General features: G+C 47.7%; 1 protein-coding gene across 1 annotated transcript in view; it reads right to left on the reverse strand.

Annotated features, from left to right (window-relative positions):
• Positions 1-15,743, reverse strand: part of DROSHA (drosha ribonuclease III) — a 305,757-nt gene that overhangs the window by 248,410 nt on the left and 41,604 nt on the right. The window contains exon 9 of the mRNA XM_044293205.1: positions 10,058-10,144. Within this exon, the coding sequence (XP_044149140.1) occupies positions 10,058-10,144 (87 nt within the window). The remainder of the gene's footprint in view (positions 1-10,057; positions 10,145-15,743) is intronic.

Genomic DNA, 15,743 nt, shown 5'->3' on the forward strand with positions numbered 1-15,743 from the left:
GTGAGACGGATCCGCATTCGGATGCGTCTCACAAATGCTTTCAGTCACATCCAGATCGCCGGATCCGGCAGGCAGTTCCGACGACGGAACTGCTTGCCGCATCACACTGCCGCAAGTGTGAAAGTAGCCTAACAAAGCTAGAACCAGCCCTGCACCTCACATAGATCCAGAGATCTCCCCATTCGTTGCTCTGCTAGATTTATATCAATCTGACAGCTCAAGTGGAGTGTCCTTTCTACTGCAGCTCAGGAGGCGTCTCAGCTCTCCCTATCACAGGTCAGGGGGCGTGTCCATGCTCTCCCTATCACAGGACAGGGGGCGTGTCCATGCTCTCCCTATCACAGCTCAGGAGGCAACACAACAGCAGGTTTACTGAATAACTCAGTGGCTATGCTACATTTTTAGTTACATTCAATTACAAAAGGTATTCAGATTTAGATGCTGGTTTGAAAACGATAGATCTTTTTCGTGGGACAACCCCTTTAAGAGGCCGTAATGGCAATATAGTGGATATGTCAAATAGTTGCAACTGTAGATATGCCATTCAAGTGTCTAGGAAACACAGATGAAAACACTCACGTGGAAACTTCCATGGTGGCGATACCAGAGGTGACACATTTTCAAACTCCTTTTTAATACAAAGGTAGAAGCTAATATGATGTTGACATTAGCATAATGGCTTTTTCATAATGGAGCTTCGACAGACCTGCTGGATCAGTTTAATATGGAAACCTGTAAACCCTTATGGATCCCAGTAACTTTAATAGGGTTCGCTAGGGTTGCAGCATTTTGGGCAGCAAGGATAGTGCTGCAGACTGCGCTATTCTTGCCATCAAACGGAAATCCCAATGGATGCCATAAATGTAGAGCTTTATATTTATTTACAAAAGCTTTTTTTGGCAATGTGAATTTCTCTTCAGTATAAAGTTTAACATCACGTACTTAATATAACATCCATAAATCGAATGCAACTCTTGCTTATATGTTGTCATTAAACACTGATAACAGGCAAACATATGCTTGGTTAATGCTATGGAAAAATGTACAAGTAAAACAGTAAAACCATACTCCCGCCACACATTCAACTAGAAAGTAATATATTGCATTTAGATTAGACCATACCGAATTTCACAATGCTTTGGTATTTGTTCCTATAAAATATCTGCATATACAAATTAACTGATTTAATCTAAAGCCATTCTTGGCCATAGTAACAAATTACTGCCCTGCTTTTCCTCTCTTTTGAGGCTCCTGAAAAATGAAAATTGGTTGCTATGGGCAACATAGACAATTTTTATTATTTGCCAGTTTTCATAAATCCTGCTCAATGTGCCAATTATTTCTATATAGACTAGCCAAGAGATAGGACGTAAATATTAAGATCCCAGAATACCCCTTTAAGTTTACTTAAGTTTTCATTACTATGCATTCCAGTATAAAACTGTAAGTTGATTTTACACCCATAAATCCTAAAATGGATTGCTCAACAAAAGAGACAGAAAAAGGAGATTTTTGTGAAACTCACCTGTAAAATCTTTTTCTCGTCTTTTCCATTGGGGGACACAGACCATGGGTATAGCTTAGAGGTATTAGTAGGAGGGACACTATGCAAATGAAAGAGCTCCTCCTCCTCGGGCTATACCCCCAGACTCCACCAGGAGGAACTCAGGCGTTGCACAAGCAGTAGGAGAAGGAGCAAGAAAAAATCATGGAAACCATCGGACCAAGCCATAAGGTCCAACCAGAAACAGAAAAACTGAACTAAAGACCCCTCCTGCAACAGGAATAATGGGTGGGAGCTGTGTCCCCCAATGGAAAAGACGAGAAAAAGATTTTACAGGCGAGTTTCACAAAAATCTCCTTTTCTCGTGCTTTTTTCCATTGGGGGACACAGACCATGGGACGTCCAAAAGCAGTCCATGGGGTGGGAAAAAATAATCAGCATCGCCAGGAGGAACGCCCCAACGGTCAAACAGGAACCACAGCCTGCAAAACCCTGCGGCCAAAGCCGCATCAGCCGAAGCCAGTGAATGCAACTGACAAAAATTTGCAAAGGTATGCAAGGACGACCAGGTGGCCGCCGTACACAGCTGAGACGCAGAGGCACGACAGCGTCTTGCCCAGGAAGCCCCCTCCGCCCCAATGGAGTGAGCGGCAATTCTAGCCGGGGGAACTCCACCACAAGCGTGACAAGCCGCGGAAATAGCCAAGCAGATCCAGAGCGCCAAGAACGGCGGACGGAAGCAGTAGCCGCGAGACACACCTTCAAGACCCGTACAACATCCAGGGAATGCAGAGTGCGTTCCTTGGGGTTAGCCGGAGAAGGACAAAAGGAAGGCAGGACAAGATCCTCATCAAGGCGGAAGGGAGAGACCACCCTGGGCAAAAAGAAGGGGACTGGACGGAGCACAACTTAATCCTGGTGGAAAACCAGAAAGGCTCCTGACAGGAAAGAGCGGCCAGCTTCGACACCAGTCTGACTTAAAAGCTCGTGATGGGACGTGAACTCACAGCCACTGCATAATAGCCCAGAACTGTAATCACTACGCTATGTAGCTGTATCAGAAGCTATGGTCACAAGGAAGTCCAGATGAGAACAGTCAGAGAGACCCTCCTCAAAGGCTCGAAGGGGGCCGACTGCAGAGCGCGCAGAACCAAATTGAGATCCCAAGGAGACAAAGGGGGAACATACGGGGAACCGAATGCGCCACCCCCGAAGAAAGGTCACCACCGGACCCTTAAGAGCAAGGGACCTCTGACGGCCCGCGCCGAAACCTGACCTTACAGGGAACTAAGCGACAGTCCCTGCACAAGCCCAGACTGAAGAAAAGACAGTACCATCAAGATGGAAAACCGAAGGGGAGGGAACCCCGAACCCTCAAAAAAGGATAGGAAGGCCATCCAGGTACGATAGTAAATCCGGGAGGAAGAAGACTTCCCCGGACTGATCATGGTCCTAACCACTGAATCCGAGAACCCCATCTTTATCAGGATGGCGGTTTCAACAGTCCTGCCAGTAAACGAAGAGACCGCAAATTCCGGTGGAAGAACGGGCCCTGAGACAGTAGGTCCTGTCCGTCGGGAAGAGGCCATGGGGCGTCCGCCAGCAACCGAGCCACGTCCGAAAAACCACGCGCGGCGAGGCCACTCTGGGGTGATGAGAACGGTCGGAGTCCCTTCCGCCTCGAACTGGCGTAGACCCTTTGGTAGGAGAGGAAAACAGAGGAGGCTGAAGTCCTGCCACGGAGACACCTGCGCATCCATCCGTACGCCTCCGGATCTCGGGCGCGAGCCAGGACCACTGGGATCTTGTTGTTGAACCCGGACGCCATTAAGTCCACATCCGGACGGTCCCATCTGTGGCAGATTTCTTCGAACCCTTCTGGATGCAGAGACCACTCGCTTGGATCCACCGTGTTGTGGCTTAGAAAGTCCGCTGTCCAGTTGTCCACTCCTGGAATGCAAACTGCTGACAACACCGGAACGTGCGTCTCCGCCCACGTCAGAATTCTCTTCACCTCCTGCATCACCATCCGGCTGCGGGTCCCGCCCTGATGGTCGATATAGGCCACGGCATTGCCCGTTTGAACCCGCACTGGGAGGCCCGCAAGGAGAGAGGTCCAATAGGAGAGAGAGAGCGGAAAAAATCGCCCTCAGTTCCAGAAAGTTGATTGGAAGGCGAGACTCTGCCGCCGACCAAATTCCTTGAACCGTGCGAGACTGGAAAACGCCCCCCCAACCCAGGATGCTGGCATCGGTGGCGGCGATCGTCCAGGAGAATGCGAGAAAGGAACTCCCCGACCTCAGGTTCTTTGGGAACAGCCACCAAGGGAGAGCTGCCCGAACCCGCTGAAAGGTAAAGGATCTCCTGTTGCGCCAGGCGAGTGTGAAACTGGGCATATGGAAGGCCTCGAAAGAGGCTACCATAAGACCAAGGACCTGCAAGTATTCCCGAATGGAGAGGCACGGAGAGCGCAGCAGATGCGACACTGCCCCCTGGACCTGGGAGGACTTGAAGGCTGGTAGAATACTTTGGCAGCCGAGGTGTCCAAAATCACCCTCCGGAAGGAGAGCCTCTGGGACGGGAAGAGGCAGGAGTTTGGGAAAGTTACCAGCCAGCCGAACCGTTCCAGGGTCTGAACAGTGATCCGGACGCTGTCCGTGGTCTGCGGTAGAGAGGGGGGCCTCTATCCGGATATCGTCCCGATAGCGCAGCAAAGGAATGCCCCTGGTACGAAGAAGCGCCATGAGCGGTCCAGGACCGTGGCAAGGACCCGCGGGGTGGTCGCCAACCCGAAGGAAGGGCGACAAACTGACAGTGTCGACCCATAATGGCGAAGCGCAGGAATCGATGGTGGGATTCCGCAATCGGGACATGTGATAGGCCTAGGAGCAGCAGGGCGGGCTGACTGGGCCCTCTAGTGCCGGAAAGGCTGGTGCAAAGGAAGGCCTCTTTGCGGGCGACCTGAGACCCCCGGCGGAGGAAGCAGGTGACGGCCTACCAGATGAGAAACGGCAAAAGGCATGCAGAGATGAACTCGTCCAGCTGATCCCCATAAGGTCTGAAAACCCCAAAGGGGAGATTAGCAAGGGAACGCTTGGTGGAGGCGTCAGCATCCCACACCTTCAATCAGATCTCTTCGCGCTGAGTGACAGAGATGGCCAACCTGCGGGCAAAGAGGGAAACAATGTCCCTAGAAGCTTCGCAAAGAATCTTAGAAGCCTGAGACATCTGGAGAACCAACTCCAGTGTGTTAGTAGCCGCATCTCGTACCGCCAGTTCCTGGTGGTGGTGTTGTAACCACACCGAGAGAGCACTGGCTACCCCTGCTGAGTGAAAGGTAGGTCACAGGGACGCGCTGCCAGCGAAAAAAGGACCTGGAAGAGAGTCTATGCGTCTGTCTACAGCATCCTGGAAAGAGGAACTGACTAAGACAGGAAGGGCCACATAATTGGCTAATCCGGCCACCGGAGGATCCACCTTAGGGGGAGGAGACACCTCTCCTCGCCGTCAGCAGGGAAAGGAAAGTATATTCATGCGCTGGGTGGTCGAGAACCTTATTAAGACTACCCCAGGCCCTGGACATGACCGCGGAAAAATCCCTCATGGACCGGGAACATGGTAGTCTCCGACTGCCTGGACGGAAAAAGGGGGAACTCCTGACCAGTGGAAGGAGGAGAATCCCCTTGGAGAATAAAGGTGTCTCGGACAGTCACCACTAAGTCAGCCACCCTGGTGGAGAGCTTAGGCGAGGGGTCCCGCTCCATGACCTAATCAGAGCCGGAAATTCTCCTTCAGACTTGCGCTCCCTAAGGGAGGGGAGAGTCGCCCGAACGCGCCTCTAGACGAGGGGGGGGGGGGAGAGCCAGAGCCATCCGAGGAGGGATGCTGCTGCTCACGCTCCCTGTTAGTAGTCGGGCGTCTTCTGTGGAAAACCACTTAGAGAGGTGGTTGGCGTCACAGGATTTGAAAATGCCCTATAGTCCAAAAAGGACCTGGCTCGTCCGAGCCGGATAATTCTCCTTCGGATTACTCTCCCTAGGGAGGGGGAAGAGCAGTCCGCAAGCGCCACCGGCGAGGTGAGGGGGGTGGAGAGACGGAGACATCCGAGGTGGGATGCTGCCGCTCACGCTGCCTCTTCGTAGTCAGTCACCCACTGTGGGGACCACTGAGAGAGATGGAGTCGTTAGCGCCACAGGATTAAAGGACATGGTTGCCTTGGCGACTAAGACCAATTTAGCGGCCGCGCTGGACATGGCAGATGCCCAAGCGGGGACCGCAGGCCCCCAGGGACGTGGAGGAGGGGTGGAGGAGGGGGGTAAGGCAGGGATGCAGGTAATACTTATCTGCTCCTGCAGAACTTCTCCCTCGACTCCAGGACCAGCAGGGATGCACCTCATCAGGCTTCTGACTCCTTGTCCAGGAGTGCAGTGTTCTGGTGGAGGGTGGCAGCAGGAGACCCAGTAGCTGGTGGGATACCGGAGCTGCAGGTCGAGCCCGGATCCACTTGTCTTCTTTGGGGGGCAATGGAGGCAGCCAGGCAGCGTCCAAGGACGGCAGCGGGCATTCCACGGGGGACCAGGAAGGCGCCATGCCGACCTGTGTCCCCATCTAGAATAATATAAACAATTTTTGAAGGCTGAAAGGGGCTTTGAACTCAGAAAGCCTGGACATGGGGCAGCAGCAGCAGTACCACTGAGCTACCAGCTTGCCTGGCACAAAACGGAGTAGAGTGATGAGGAGCTGCACGGCCATGAGCAAACAGAGTCTCCGGTGTAAGGAGAGTCAGAGCGGCATGCCGAGGCTCCGCCTCCCCGAACGCGTCATTATGGCGCGAAAAAAGCGCGCGAAAAAAAGCGCGCGCACGAAAAATAAGCGCGCGCGCGAAAATATGCGCGAAAATAAGCGCACGCGCGAAAATATGCGCGGAAATAAGCGCGCGCGTGATTTAAACAAACACCACGTGGAGGAGCGGCCTGCCGGCGGGCGCTGAGGGAGCGCAGCAGCCAAGGCCCGACGAGAGAAGCGCTGAAGCCCACAGTTTAAGGGGGAAGAGATGCCAGTACTCCAGTGCCAAAATGAAGAAAGTGCCCCATCAGGATCCTTCTTCAAGCTCACCCAGGTAGCCACATACAAACAGACACAGAGGGAGGGGGAGGGACTGGGCAATACTTATCTGCTCAGCATGCTCCCTCGATGTCCAGACCAGCAGGGATGCGCCTCTTCAGACTTCTGACTCCAATCCAGGAGAACAGTGCTCTGGAGGAGGGTAGGCAGCAGGCGTCCCAGCAGCTGGTGGGATGCCGGAGCTAACAGGTCGAGCCCGGATCCACTTATCTTCTTGGGGGGAAATGGAGGCAGCCATGCAACGTCCCAAAGACGGCGGCGGGCACTCCACGGGGGACCAGGAAGGCGCCATGCCGACCTGTGTCCCCATCTAGAATAAAAATAACAAAAAGGAGTAGAATCAGAGAGTGTCAACCTCCTTCACCAGACACTAAGCAAAGACTGAGTTCCTCCTGGTGGAGTCTGGGGGTATAGCCCGAGGAGGAGGAGCTCTTTCATTTGCATAGTGTCCCTCCTACTAATACCTCTAAGCTATACCCATGGTCTGTGTCCCCCAATGGAAAAAAGCACGAGAAATGTATTATATTAGCTAAAGAATCATAGGCAACAAGATAAAAAAAAAATAAAAAAAAATCCTAAGATAATCATTAGCAGGGGCCATAAAATAGAGACATTTTCTTCTAAAATGATTTTATAACAATATAACAGATACGGAAAAGAATTGCTGTGCATTAAAAATTAATTAAAACAGAAACCGAGGAGAAACTACTGCAATAAAAGATCAAGAGGAGAACACAAATCATTAAATTGGACAGGATCTTCAAAACTGCATTTTTCTTGTTGGAAAAGAAACTAAAAAAGAGAATCTAATCCGAGAATTGAAATAACATTAAAGACGAGCGAGTATTCTGCACGGGTGTAATGCGGACCCATTCATTTTAATGGGGCTGTGTACATGTGCGTTGGTTTTCACACATTACTTGTGCATTGCGTGAAAACCGCACTATGCTCCATATTCTGCGTTTTTCACGCAACGCTGGCCCCATAGAAGTGAATAGGGCTGCGTGAAAATCAAGCAAGTGCGGATGCGATGCGTTTTTCACGGATGGCTGCTAAAAGATGTTGTTTGTATACTTTCAGTGTTTTATAACGCACGTACAAAACACATTAAATAGCATTGCACCAGCGCAATAAAAACTGAATGCAATCACATACAAAACTGCATGACTTTGCTTGCGAAAACGCACATTTTTCAATGAACGCATTCGCAACGCATCCGGACCTAATGCACTCACGCTCATCTGCAAGGGGCCTGGAAGTGTTTTCCAGGCTTCTAATAATGACAGCCTAACCTCTGGATAGATCATCAGTATCGGATCGGTGAGGGTCCAACTCCACCACACAGCTCTGTGTGGACCAGGTTACTGCACCTCAGCTCACTTTCAAGTGAAGAACTGTAACCTGACAATCTTATCAATTTCTGTACTCAAGAATTAGCAATAAAGTGACTTATTTTATTCCAACTTAATTGCTTTAACTTATAAGCATGCTGTGAATTTACCTAGAAAATACAAACATGGAAACAGACCCCTGCACAGTGTTGTAACTGTTGAAAAAGTCATTCCCCTGCTCCCTGCTGAGCTGTAATGAGTGTTTAGGAGGTCAGAGATCAGAGATAAGGAGTGGTCATCTGAGCTGCCTGACAGAAAGAGTAAAAATACAGAGCCTGCTACTGGAGAATCTCAAGGCTGTACAGAGAAAGAGGGATCAATTTCCTATTTATTTAAGACCAAATAAATAATTTTTAGCTAAAAATGAGTACAATGGAATAAAAAATAAAAATAAAAAATTGCCCCCAAAAGGTGTACATAGCTTTTAATTAGTTACCTTTTATTCCTCAATGATTGTGAGCCAAAACTAGGTGCGGCTCTAAACACAGAACAAGTGCAGATCTTTCCCTTAAAGCTTATGTCTGTAGAGGCTCCAATCCTGGTTTTGCCTCACAATCATTGATGGAAATCACTGACCAAATACTGACGTGTGAATGAGGCTTTATGGTCAACTGTCTGCTGGAAACCTGTTTAATGAAGAATTCGACTCACCTGTGCTTGAACTCTTGTTAATTAGATCTATCTTACTCTTTATCCACATAAAAATATATACACAGAAAAAATATATACATAAAAACAGCATAAATTGTAAAAAAAAAACGCATGAATAAAGACACTGCGTTTTTTTTATATCTCTCTCTATCTATATATATATATATATATATATATATATATATATATATATATATATATACACACATACATATATATACATATATATATCTATATCACACACATATACACACATATACATACACACACATGCACACACAGTACAGACCAAAAGTTTGGACACACCTTCTCATTCAAAGTTTTCTTTATTTTCATGACTATGAAAATTGTAGATTCATACTGAAGGCATCAAAACTATGAATTAACACATGTGGAATTATATACATAACAAAAAAGTGTGAAACAACTGAAAAGATGTCATTCTAGGTTCTTCAAAGTAGCCACCTTTTGCTTTGATTACTGCTTTGCACACTCTTGGCATTCTCTTGATGAGCTTCAAGCGGTAGTCACCTGAAATGGTTTTCACTTCACAGGTGTGCCGCCAGGTTTAATAAGTGGGATTTCTTGCCTTATAAATGGGGTTGGGACCATCAGTTGCGTTGTGGAGAAGTCAGGTGGATACACAGCTGATAGTCCTACTGAATAGACTGTTAGAATTTGTATTATGGCAAGAAAAAAGCAGCTAAGTAAAGAAAAACGAGTGGCCATCATTACTTTAAGAAATGAAGGTCAGTCAGTCCGAAAAATTGGGAAAACTTTGAAAGTGTCCCCAAGTGCAGTCACAAAAACCATCAAGAGCTACAAAGAAACTGGCTCACATGCGGACCGCCCCAGGAAAGGAAGACCAAGAGTCACCTCTGCTGTGGAGGATAAGTTCATCCGAGTCACCAGCCTCAGAAATCGCAGGTTAACAGCAGCTCAGATTAGAGACCAGGTCAATGCCACACAGAGTTCTAGCAGCAGACACCTCTCTAGAACAACTGTTAGGAGGAGACTGTGTGAATCAGGCCTTCGAAGACCATTTCAGGGGACTACCTCTTGAAGCTCATCAAGAGAATGCCAAGAGTGTGCAAAGCAGTAATCAAAGCAAAAGGTGGCTACTTTGAAGAACCTAGAATATGACATATTTTCAGTTGTTTCACACTTTTTTGTTATGTATATAATTCCACATGTGTTAATTCATAGTTTTGATGCCTTCAGTGTGAATCTACAATTTTCATAGTTATGAAAATAAAGAAAACTCTTTGAATGAGAAGGTGTGTCCAAACTTTTGGTCTGTACTGTGTATATATATATACTCTCTCCCTACCTCCTACAAAAAGTCATTTTTTTCCAACATTTTTCGTATGAAGTAAAAGCCACTTACGTTTGTGAGTGGAGCATGAGAGAACATAGAAAAGCCTTCAAAGATGTATTCGTGATCATCATACTCTATCACCGTGGGCCGGTCAGTCTAAAACAAAAAGTAGGAAACAGCAGATTGTGATAAAGCTGTTCTGCGTTCTTTAGCGTTCATTACTCAAGGTGTCTAGATATTGACATTTCTTTGGCAAGAGGCTAAGAGGAAATGCAAAGTATTGTAAAACATGGCAATCAGGCATTTCTAGCCTACAGTATTTATGCTTAATGCGGCCATAAAAGTTTCAGGCGTATTTCCAGGTGATCTGGATGCCCAGACTCTGGGCCAAGGAGCAAGAGAAAGGAGTAAGTGACCGACAGTCTCTCGCTACACAGAGTCAGTCTGCTGCCAACATCTGCCTCCAGGCAGCAGAAAGGTTAATTAAGAAACAACAGCAGAAACATAAAATGTTGTCCACAAATTCTAATTCAGCTTGAACCTGCACTCTATATATCAACAAACCATTAGTAGGGATGGGCGAATAAATTAGTGCACACACAAAAACAGGAGATAATTGGGAAAGTTCATTTCAGTTGCCAATTTGCAGACAACACACAAATCAACACCAAGAAACAAAAAAAAACAAAAAAAAACAGGGCGGAATTCATCAATCTCTTTTTATGCTCCCTCAAGAAACCTGTTAAATTCTGGATTGAATGTGAGGAATTTAACTCCATTGATGCGTGCAAAAATACTCTGTCGCTCATAATTCACAGTAGCTTTGAGCGTCAGAAGTCATAGTCAGGAGGGAAAGCCTTTTATATTGCCTCAGCAACTAAATACAAACTCTGCAGACATCTAACTGTTGGCGCTGTGTGGGAGTACAGTCATAACTCTAGGAGCTTGATTACATTTATATTGGGGAATATAAGGTAAAGGCATCTATTACCCAGGAAGCATAGGCGCCCTTTACTTTACAGAACGCTCTGTTCCAGGCGCCGTTTTGCATCCGAATATAGAATTGACCAAATGATCCACAAAGTTATTCAGAAAAAGGCAGCTGAAATATCATTTCTTATCACCAGGTTTCCTTCTCAGACTTCTACATTATTGTAAGCCATTCAGATTACAGATAATACATCCGATTCCCCCTGAATAGGTCTATAGGGCACTAGCAATGTCTATAGGCAACAGTCTACTACACTGCACTGGTCGTAGTAAAGCTTCATGAGATTCTGTCAATGTAGTGTACAGGTCCGCTAAGCTGTGCCAATGGTCACCATTTTCTAAGATGATGTACGGAGGCAATCGGTGCCAATGGTCACCATTTTCTAAGATGATCTATGAAGTGCCAAGAAATCTTTGTACCCAGAATGAAAACTTGGCATGTGGAGAAGAGTCCTGGCTTTGCAGGTTGCTGCAGATCATCTCCTTGTGTAAACTTGCCCAGTGATCACCAAAGAAACTAGCAAACCTTTGTGTTGATCACATATATTACATGGTCATAAAAATCAATGGCAAACAGGGGATATGCTGCCAACTAACCATGTAATTCTATGAGAAGGGGTTTCATCTAAACCCATCCCAATAAGGGCCACGTGAAAACTAAAATAAAGTGCCGAGTCTATATAGGCCAGTTCCAGAAGAGCGGGATGTCTGCGGGAAAGAATCTCCATGTGGGAGTGTGATTTCCCACCCTGGACTCTGCTCCTGTAATGGGACGTCACAGCATAATGATTTATAATTCTGTGTGTCCCTGCCCGCCCTCCGCTGTAATTATTTGTACTGACTGCATTACGTCAGTACAATACATTACAGATAATGTGGACACTGGCACTCAGCAATATAAATCATTATAATGACATAAGGTCCCATTACAATAGAAGAGTCCAGGATGGGAAATCACGCTCACACAAGGAGTGGTGTTTTAAGACTGTTTCCTAATGTTTGCATGTTCTGGGTGTGGTTTTTCCAGATACTTTTTTTTTTTATACAAAAAAATAGGCTAAAAGTAAAATATTTTTCTATCTCTTCCAACCCACTTCTGGCTTTGGCTCAAAAGATTGCATCAAAAAATGCCAAAACAAGAGGTGACACCCAATAGAGGAGGTATGAAGCCTCCACTGATTCTCCAAACGCATGCAATTTCATGCAAAGGTACTGAGTTTTTTCTGTTTGTTTTGATATAAATTCTATACATTACATGCTTCAACAGAATCTGCATCTATGGAGGTATCCTCTACTAGAGGAACTTGACTGCAAGAGAAAATACCTCCATAAATACAGCCCTCGAAGGAGCCTGTACAGCAGTGCACACAGACCCGCAGCTCCACAATCGGTAGTTGTGAAGCACCTATGCAATTCTGTACTGGGTTCATGCAGTGTGCTTTGCTGTGTGCACAAGTCTTCATTGATGGTGTAAGAGAGGGATGCCCAACCTGCGGGCCTCCAGCTGTTGCAAAACTACAACTCTCAGCATGCCTGGTCAGCCTACAGCTATTAGGGCATACTGTGAGTTGTAGTTTTGCAACAGCTGGAGGGACGCAGGTTGAGCAAGCTCAGTGTAAGATATACAGTGTAGGCTTCAATTTTCACACAACAGCTCATCCCAGAAATTCTGCACTGAAACCTGCATCAAAATCAAGTCAGAGAGAATTAATGTTGTAGTTTATACTGTGCAGATTTGAAAGCCAAGAGATACGTCGCAATTTGAAGCTGACATCTCGGTGGATTATTGAAAAAAAGGGGTAGTGACGTATTAAAACCTAACTTTTATTAGGATAGTTAAAGATCCCAATGGGGGGAAAGAAACCCCTACCAAACCAACAAGACACAAAACAACAGGGGACCTGGGGTAACAGGTCGCCTGATGGTCGGGTCCACGTTCACGCCTTAAGGTGGGGCGGGGCGTGGACTGTATGACCTAAAGACATAAACAAAACTGAAGACCGTGGGCGTGTGCCGTGGTCTGTAAACATGCCATAAGGCGAGATAAGGGTGGGTCTTACCGGTGGTGGACGAACAGGACCTTCAAGTCCAATACCCAAGGGGAGGTGTTCTCACTTCTGGATACGTCCTCCAGTTGGCGGTCACTTTATACAAGAGGGTTACAGGGAGAGTCTGTCCCTGCTGATGCCCTACTTGGCCTATTGAGCCCTAAAGTGCCTCCTAACACGGGGTCCAATCCCCGCAAGGGGTGGCCCCGTCCGGAACCTGGCCCTAAAGTAGATAACCCTAGGTGACCCTGTGGGGGACAGGGAAGGTGGCCCTATTAGGGCTTACGGACCTGGGTAAGCTACTAATCTGGAGGTGGAATACTAGTATGGAAATATGGTCAAAGGGCCTACGCGTTTCGTTGGTGACTATATCCTACTATATATATCCTACTATGAGGAAAGCTACCTATGAAATAACAGACCCCTTAACTCGTCAGGGGACAAGGGTCTCAGAGTGCATCTGTGTGGTTATAACAGATGCAGGGAAGGGGTATATATTGAGGTGGCGCAGACTTAACAGGACGTGGTAGTCCAGAGGCGACCCAAATTCCTATGGAGTAAAAAACATCAATAGGGGTACAGTCAGGCTGGGGCGCTCACTATAACTCAATAAAATGGCATGTGGTAAAATGTTACTCACGATTTGTCATGAAAAGCGTATGGCCTCATCATGGGGTGCGGCAGGGCAAGCGTGCCGACCGTCTGCCGGCATCTGTCAGCGCGTATAGGCGCGCTCTACAGTTTAAATGGAGGAGGGTGGTGGCTGGGCGCAGGCGCGGCAGAAGACCACCGCCCACGTGATTAGGTAGACGTCACGTGACGCGGCCGGTCGCATCCTCACTTGCGCATGCGCGATTGCCAGGAAGGGCAGCCCAATCGCGGCGCAGCCTCGCCAACGTCACGGTGCCCCATACACGTCATAGCTTGGGGGCGTGAGAGGAGCGCAGTGGCAGCTGTCCAGGAGAGGTGGGAGGGGCTGATGTCCGTAGCAATACAGCTCCTACAACCACATTACTGCAAATGCTGGGGAGGATAGGGACCATCCCCTTCAGCAAGGGACCTGAGCGGGGACTTACTTGGCAGTCAGATAACGGGTATAGACAGGGTGTATTAACTCTTAATAGCGCATAGTGGTGTCCACTACTCCTTCTGATGGAGTGATAGCGGCTGATGACCCCTGTTAGCAATGGATCGCAGAGGGGACACGTGATAGTGTCTGCTCACACTACAGATCGGGTCATGACCTAAGGTGGCCATTGTGTAAAACAGATGACCCACAAGGCGGGGAGACCCCTTAATATTTGAGTGGTAAGTGGTGAAACAAGGACACGTTATTATAAATGGATCGCCTCCATTCAAATAAATCGCAACGGAAATACATGAAGGTGTCTGTTCTCTTTTCCAAGAAGCAGATGGTAGCCACGGATGACCCTAGTTGGGCGTTGTTGGCCCATCAGAAAAGGGAGGAACCACATAATATTTAGTATTTAGAGGGTACGGGGGTGGCGAGACCGGGGCACATTCAGATGATCATATTGCCATAGGGTACTCGTACCCACCCGTCCCGTAAAACGCGTCGGCAGATGCTATGTGCAATTGACTGGTGTCTGAGTCACAGAAAACTGCTGGGGGTGGGTGGTTTTTAATTCAAAAATCCACCAACATTCTCTCTGGAGGATCTTTTTGTCCCAATCTCCCACTCGTGATGACTTTCTGATCATTTCTAGGCCTAAAAATGTTACAGCTGATGCACGTCCACCATGGGCAGAGTGGACATGTCTTGCCACTGGGGTATCCCTGTTATTACGGATATCGCCCATGTGTTCGCCTATGTGTACCCGTTCCCTACGGGTCTTACCCACATATCTCATCCCGCACTCGCAGGTAAGAAGGTAGATAACCCCTGCGGTGCAGCAATTAATAAAATCACGTATCTGGTGGGTGAATCCAGTGTTAGGGATTTACACCGAGTAACAATTTTTTTTTCAAAAGTCTTAATTAACAAGTAGTTATCACCCTTGAGGGACCACCCTCTTTATTTATCTCGGTGGATTACCAGATGGGAACTGGCCCCAATGAATGGGACTTATCTGTGTGAGGATCTGTGGCATATAACACTAACTCCATGGCAGAAATCTGAGGGTCATCCTCGGATTTATTTTGAAGATTACGTACGTAAACGGATGCATAAAGTTGTTAGAACCTCTCTCAGCTGTTTAAAGAGGTTGTCTCGCCTTCGAGCCAACAACCCCAGTCCTCGCCGAACATGACTTGAACCCTACGAAACAGCAGTGATGTATTGTTCAAGCCGCTGTGATTGGCTGCAGCAGTCCCCAGACTAAGCTGCTTCCTGGTCATGCAGGGGCTAGAAGTGGCCTTGAATGGAGCAGCAGCATGACTGCAGACAGGCAAGGGTCTCTTTTAATGTTCAGGGGGACAAGTTAGGACCCCAGCGGTTGTCGGCTCTAAGACAGAACAATCCCCTTAAAGGGGTTGTTCGAGTTCAGAGCTGAACCCGGACATACCTCAATTTTCGCCCAGGCAGCCGCCCCCTAACTTGAGCATCGGAGTAGTTCATGCTCTGATGCTCTCCTTTGCCCTGCCCTAAATCATGCAGGGCAAAGGCATTTTTTTGGAGATCCGGTGACGTACCGGGCTCTCCATGGGGCTGCCGATGTTGTCGCCGGAACTGATGGGCGGGCTTTAGCACTGCCCTA

The sequence above is a fragment of the Bufo gargarizans genome, chromosome 5, assembly GCF_014858855.1.
Source record: "Bufo gargarizans isolate SCDJY-AF-19 chromosome 5, ASM1485885v1, whole genome shotgun sequence".
Classification (NCBI taxonomy): domain Eukaryota; kingdom Metazoa; phylum Chordata; class Amphibia; order Anura; family Bufonidae; genus Bufo; species Bufo gargarizans.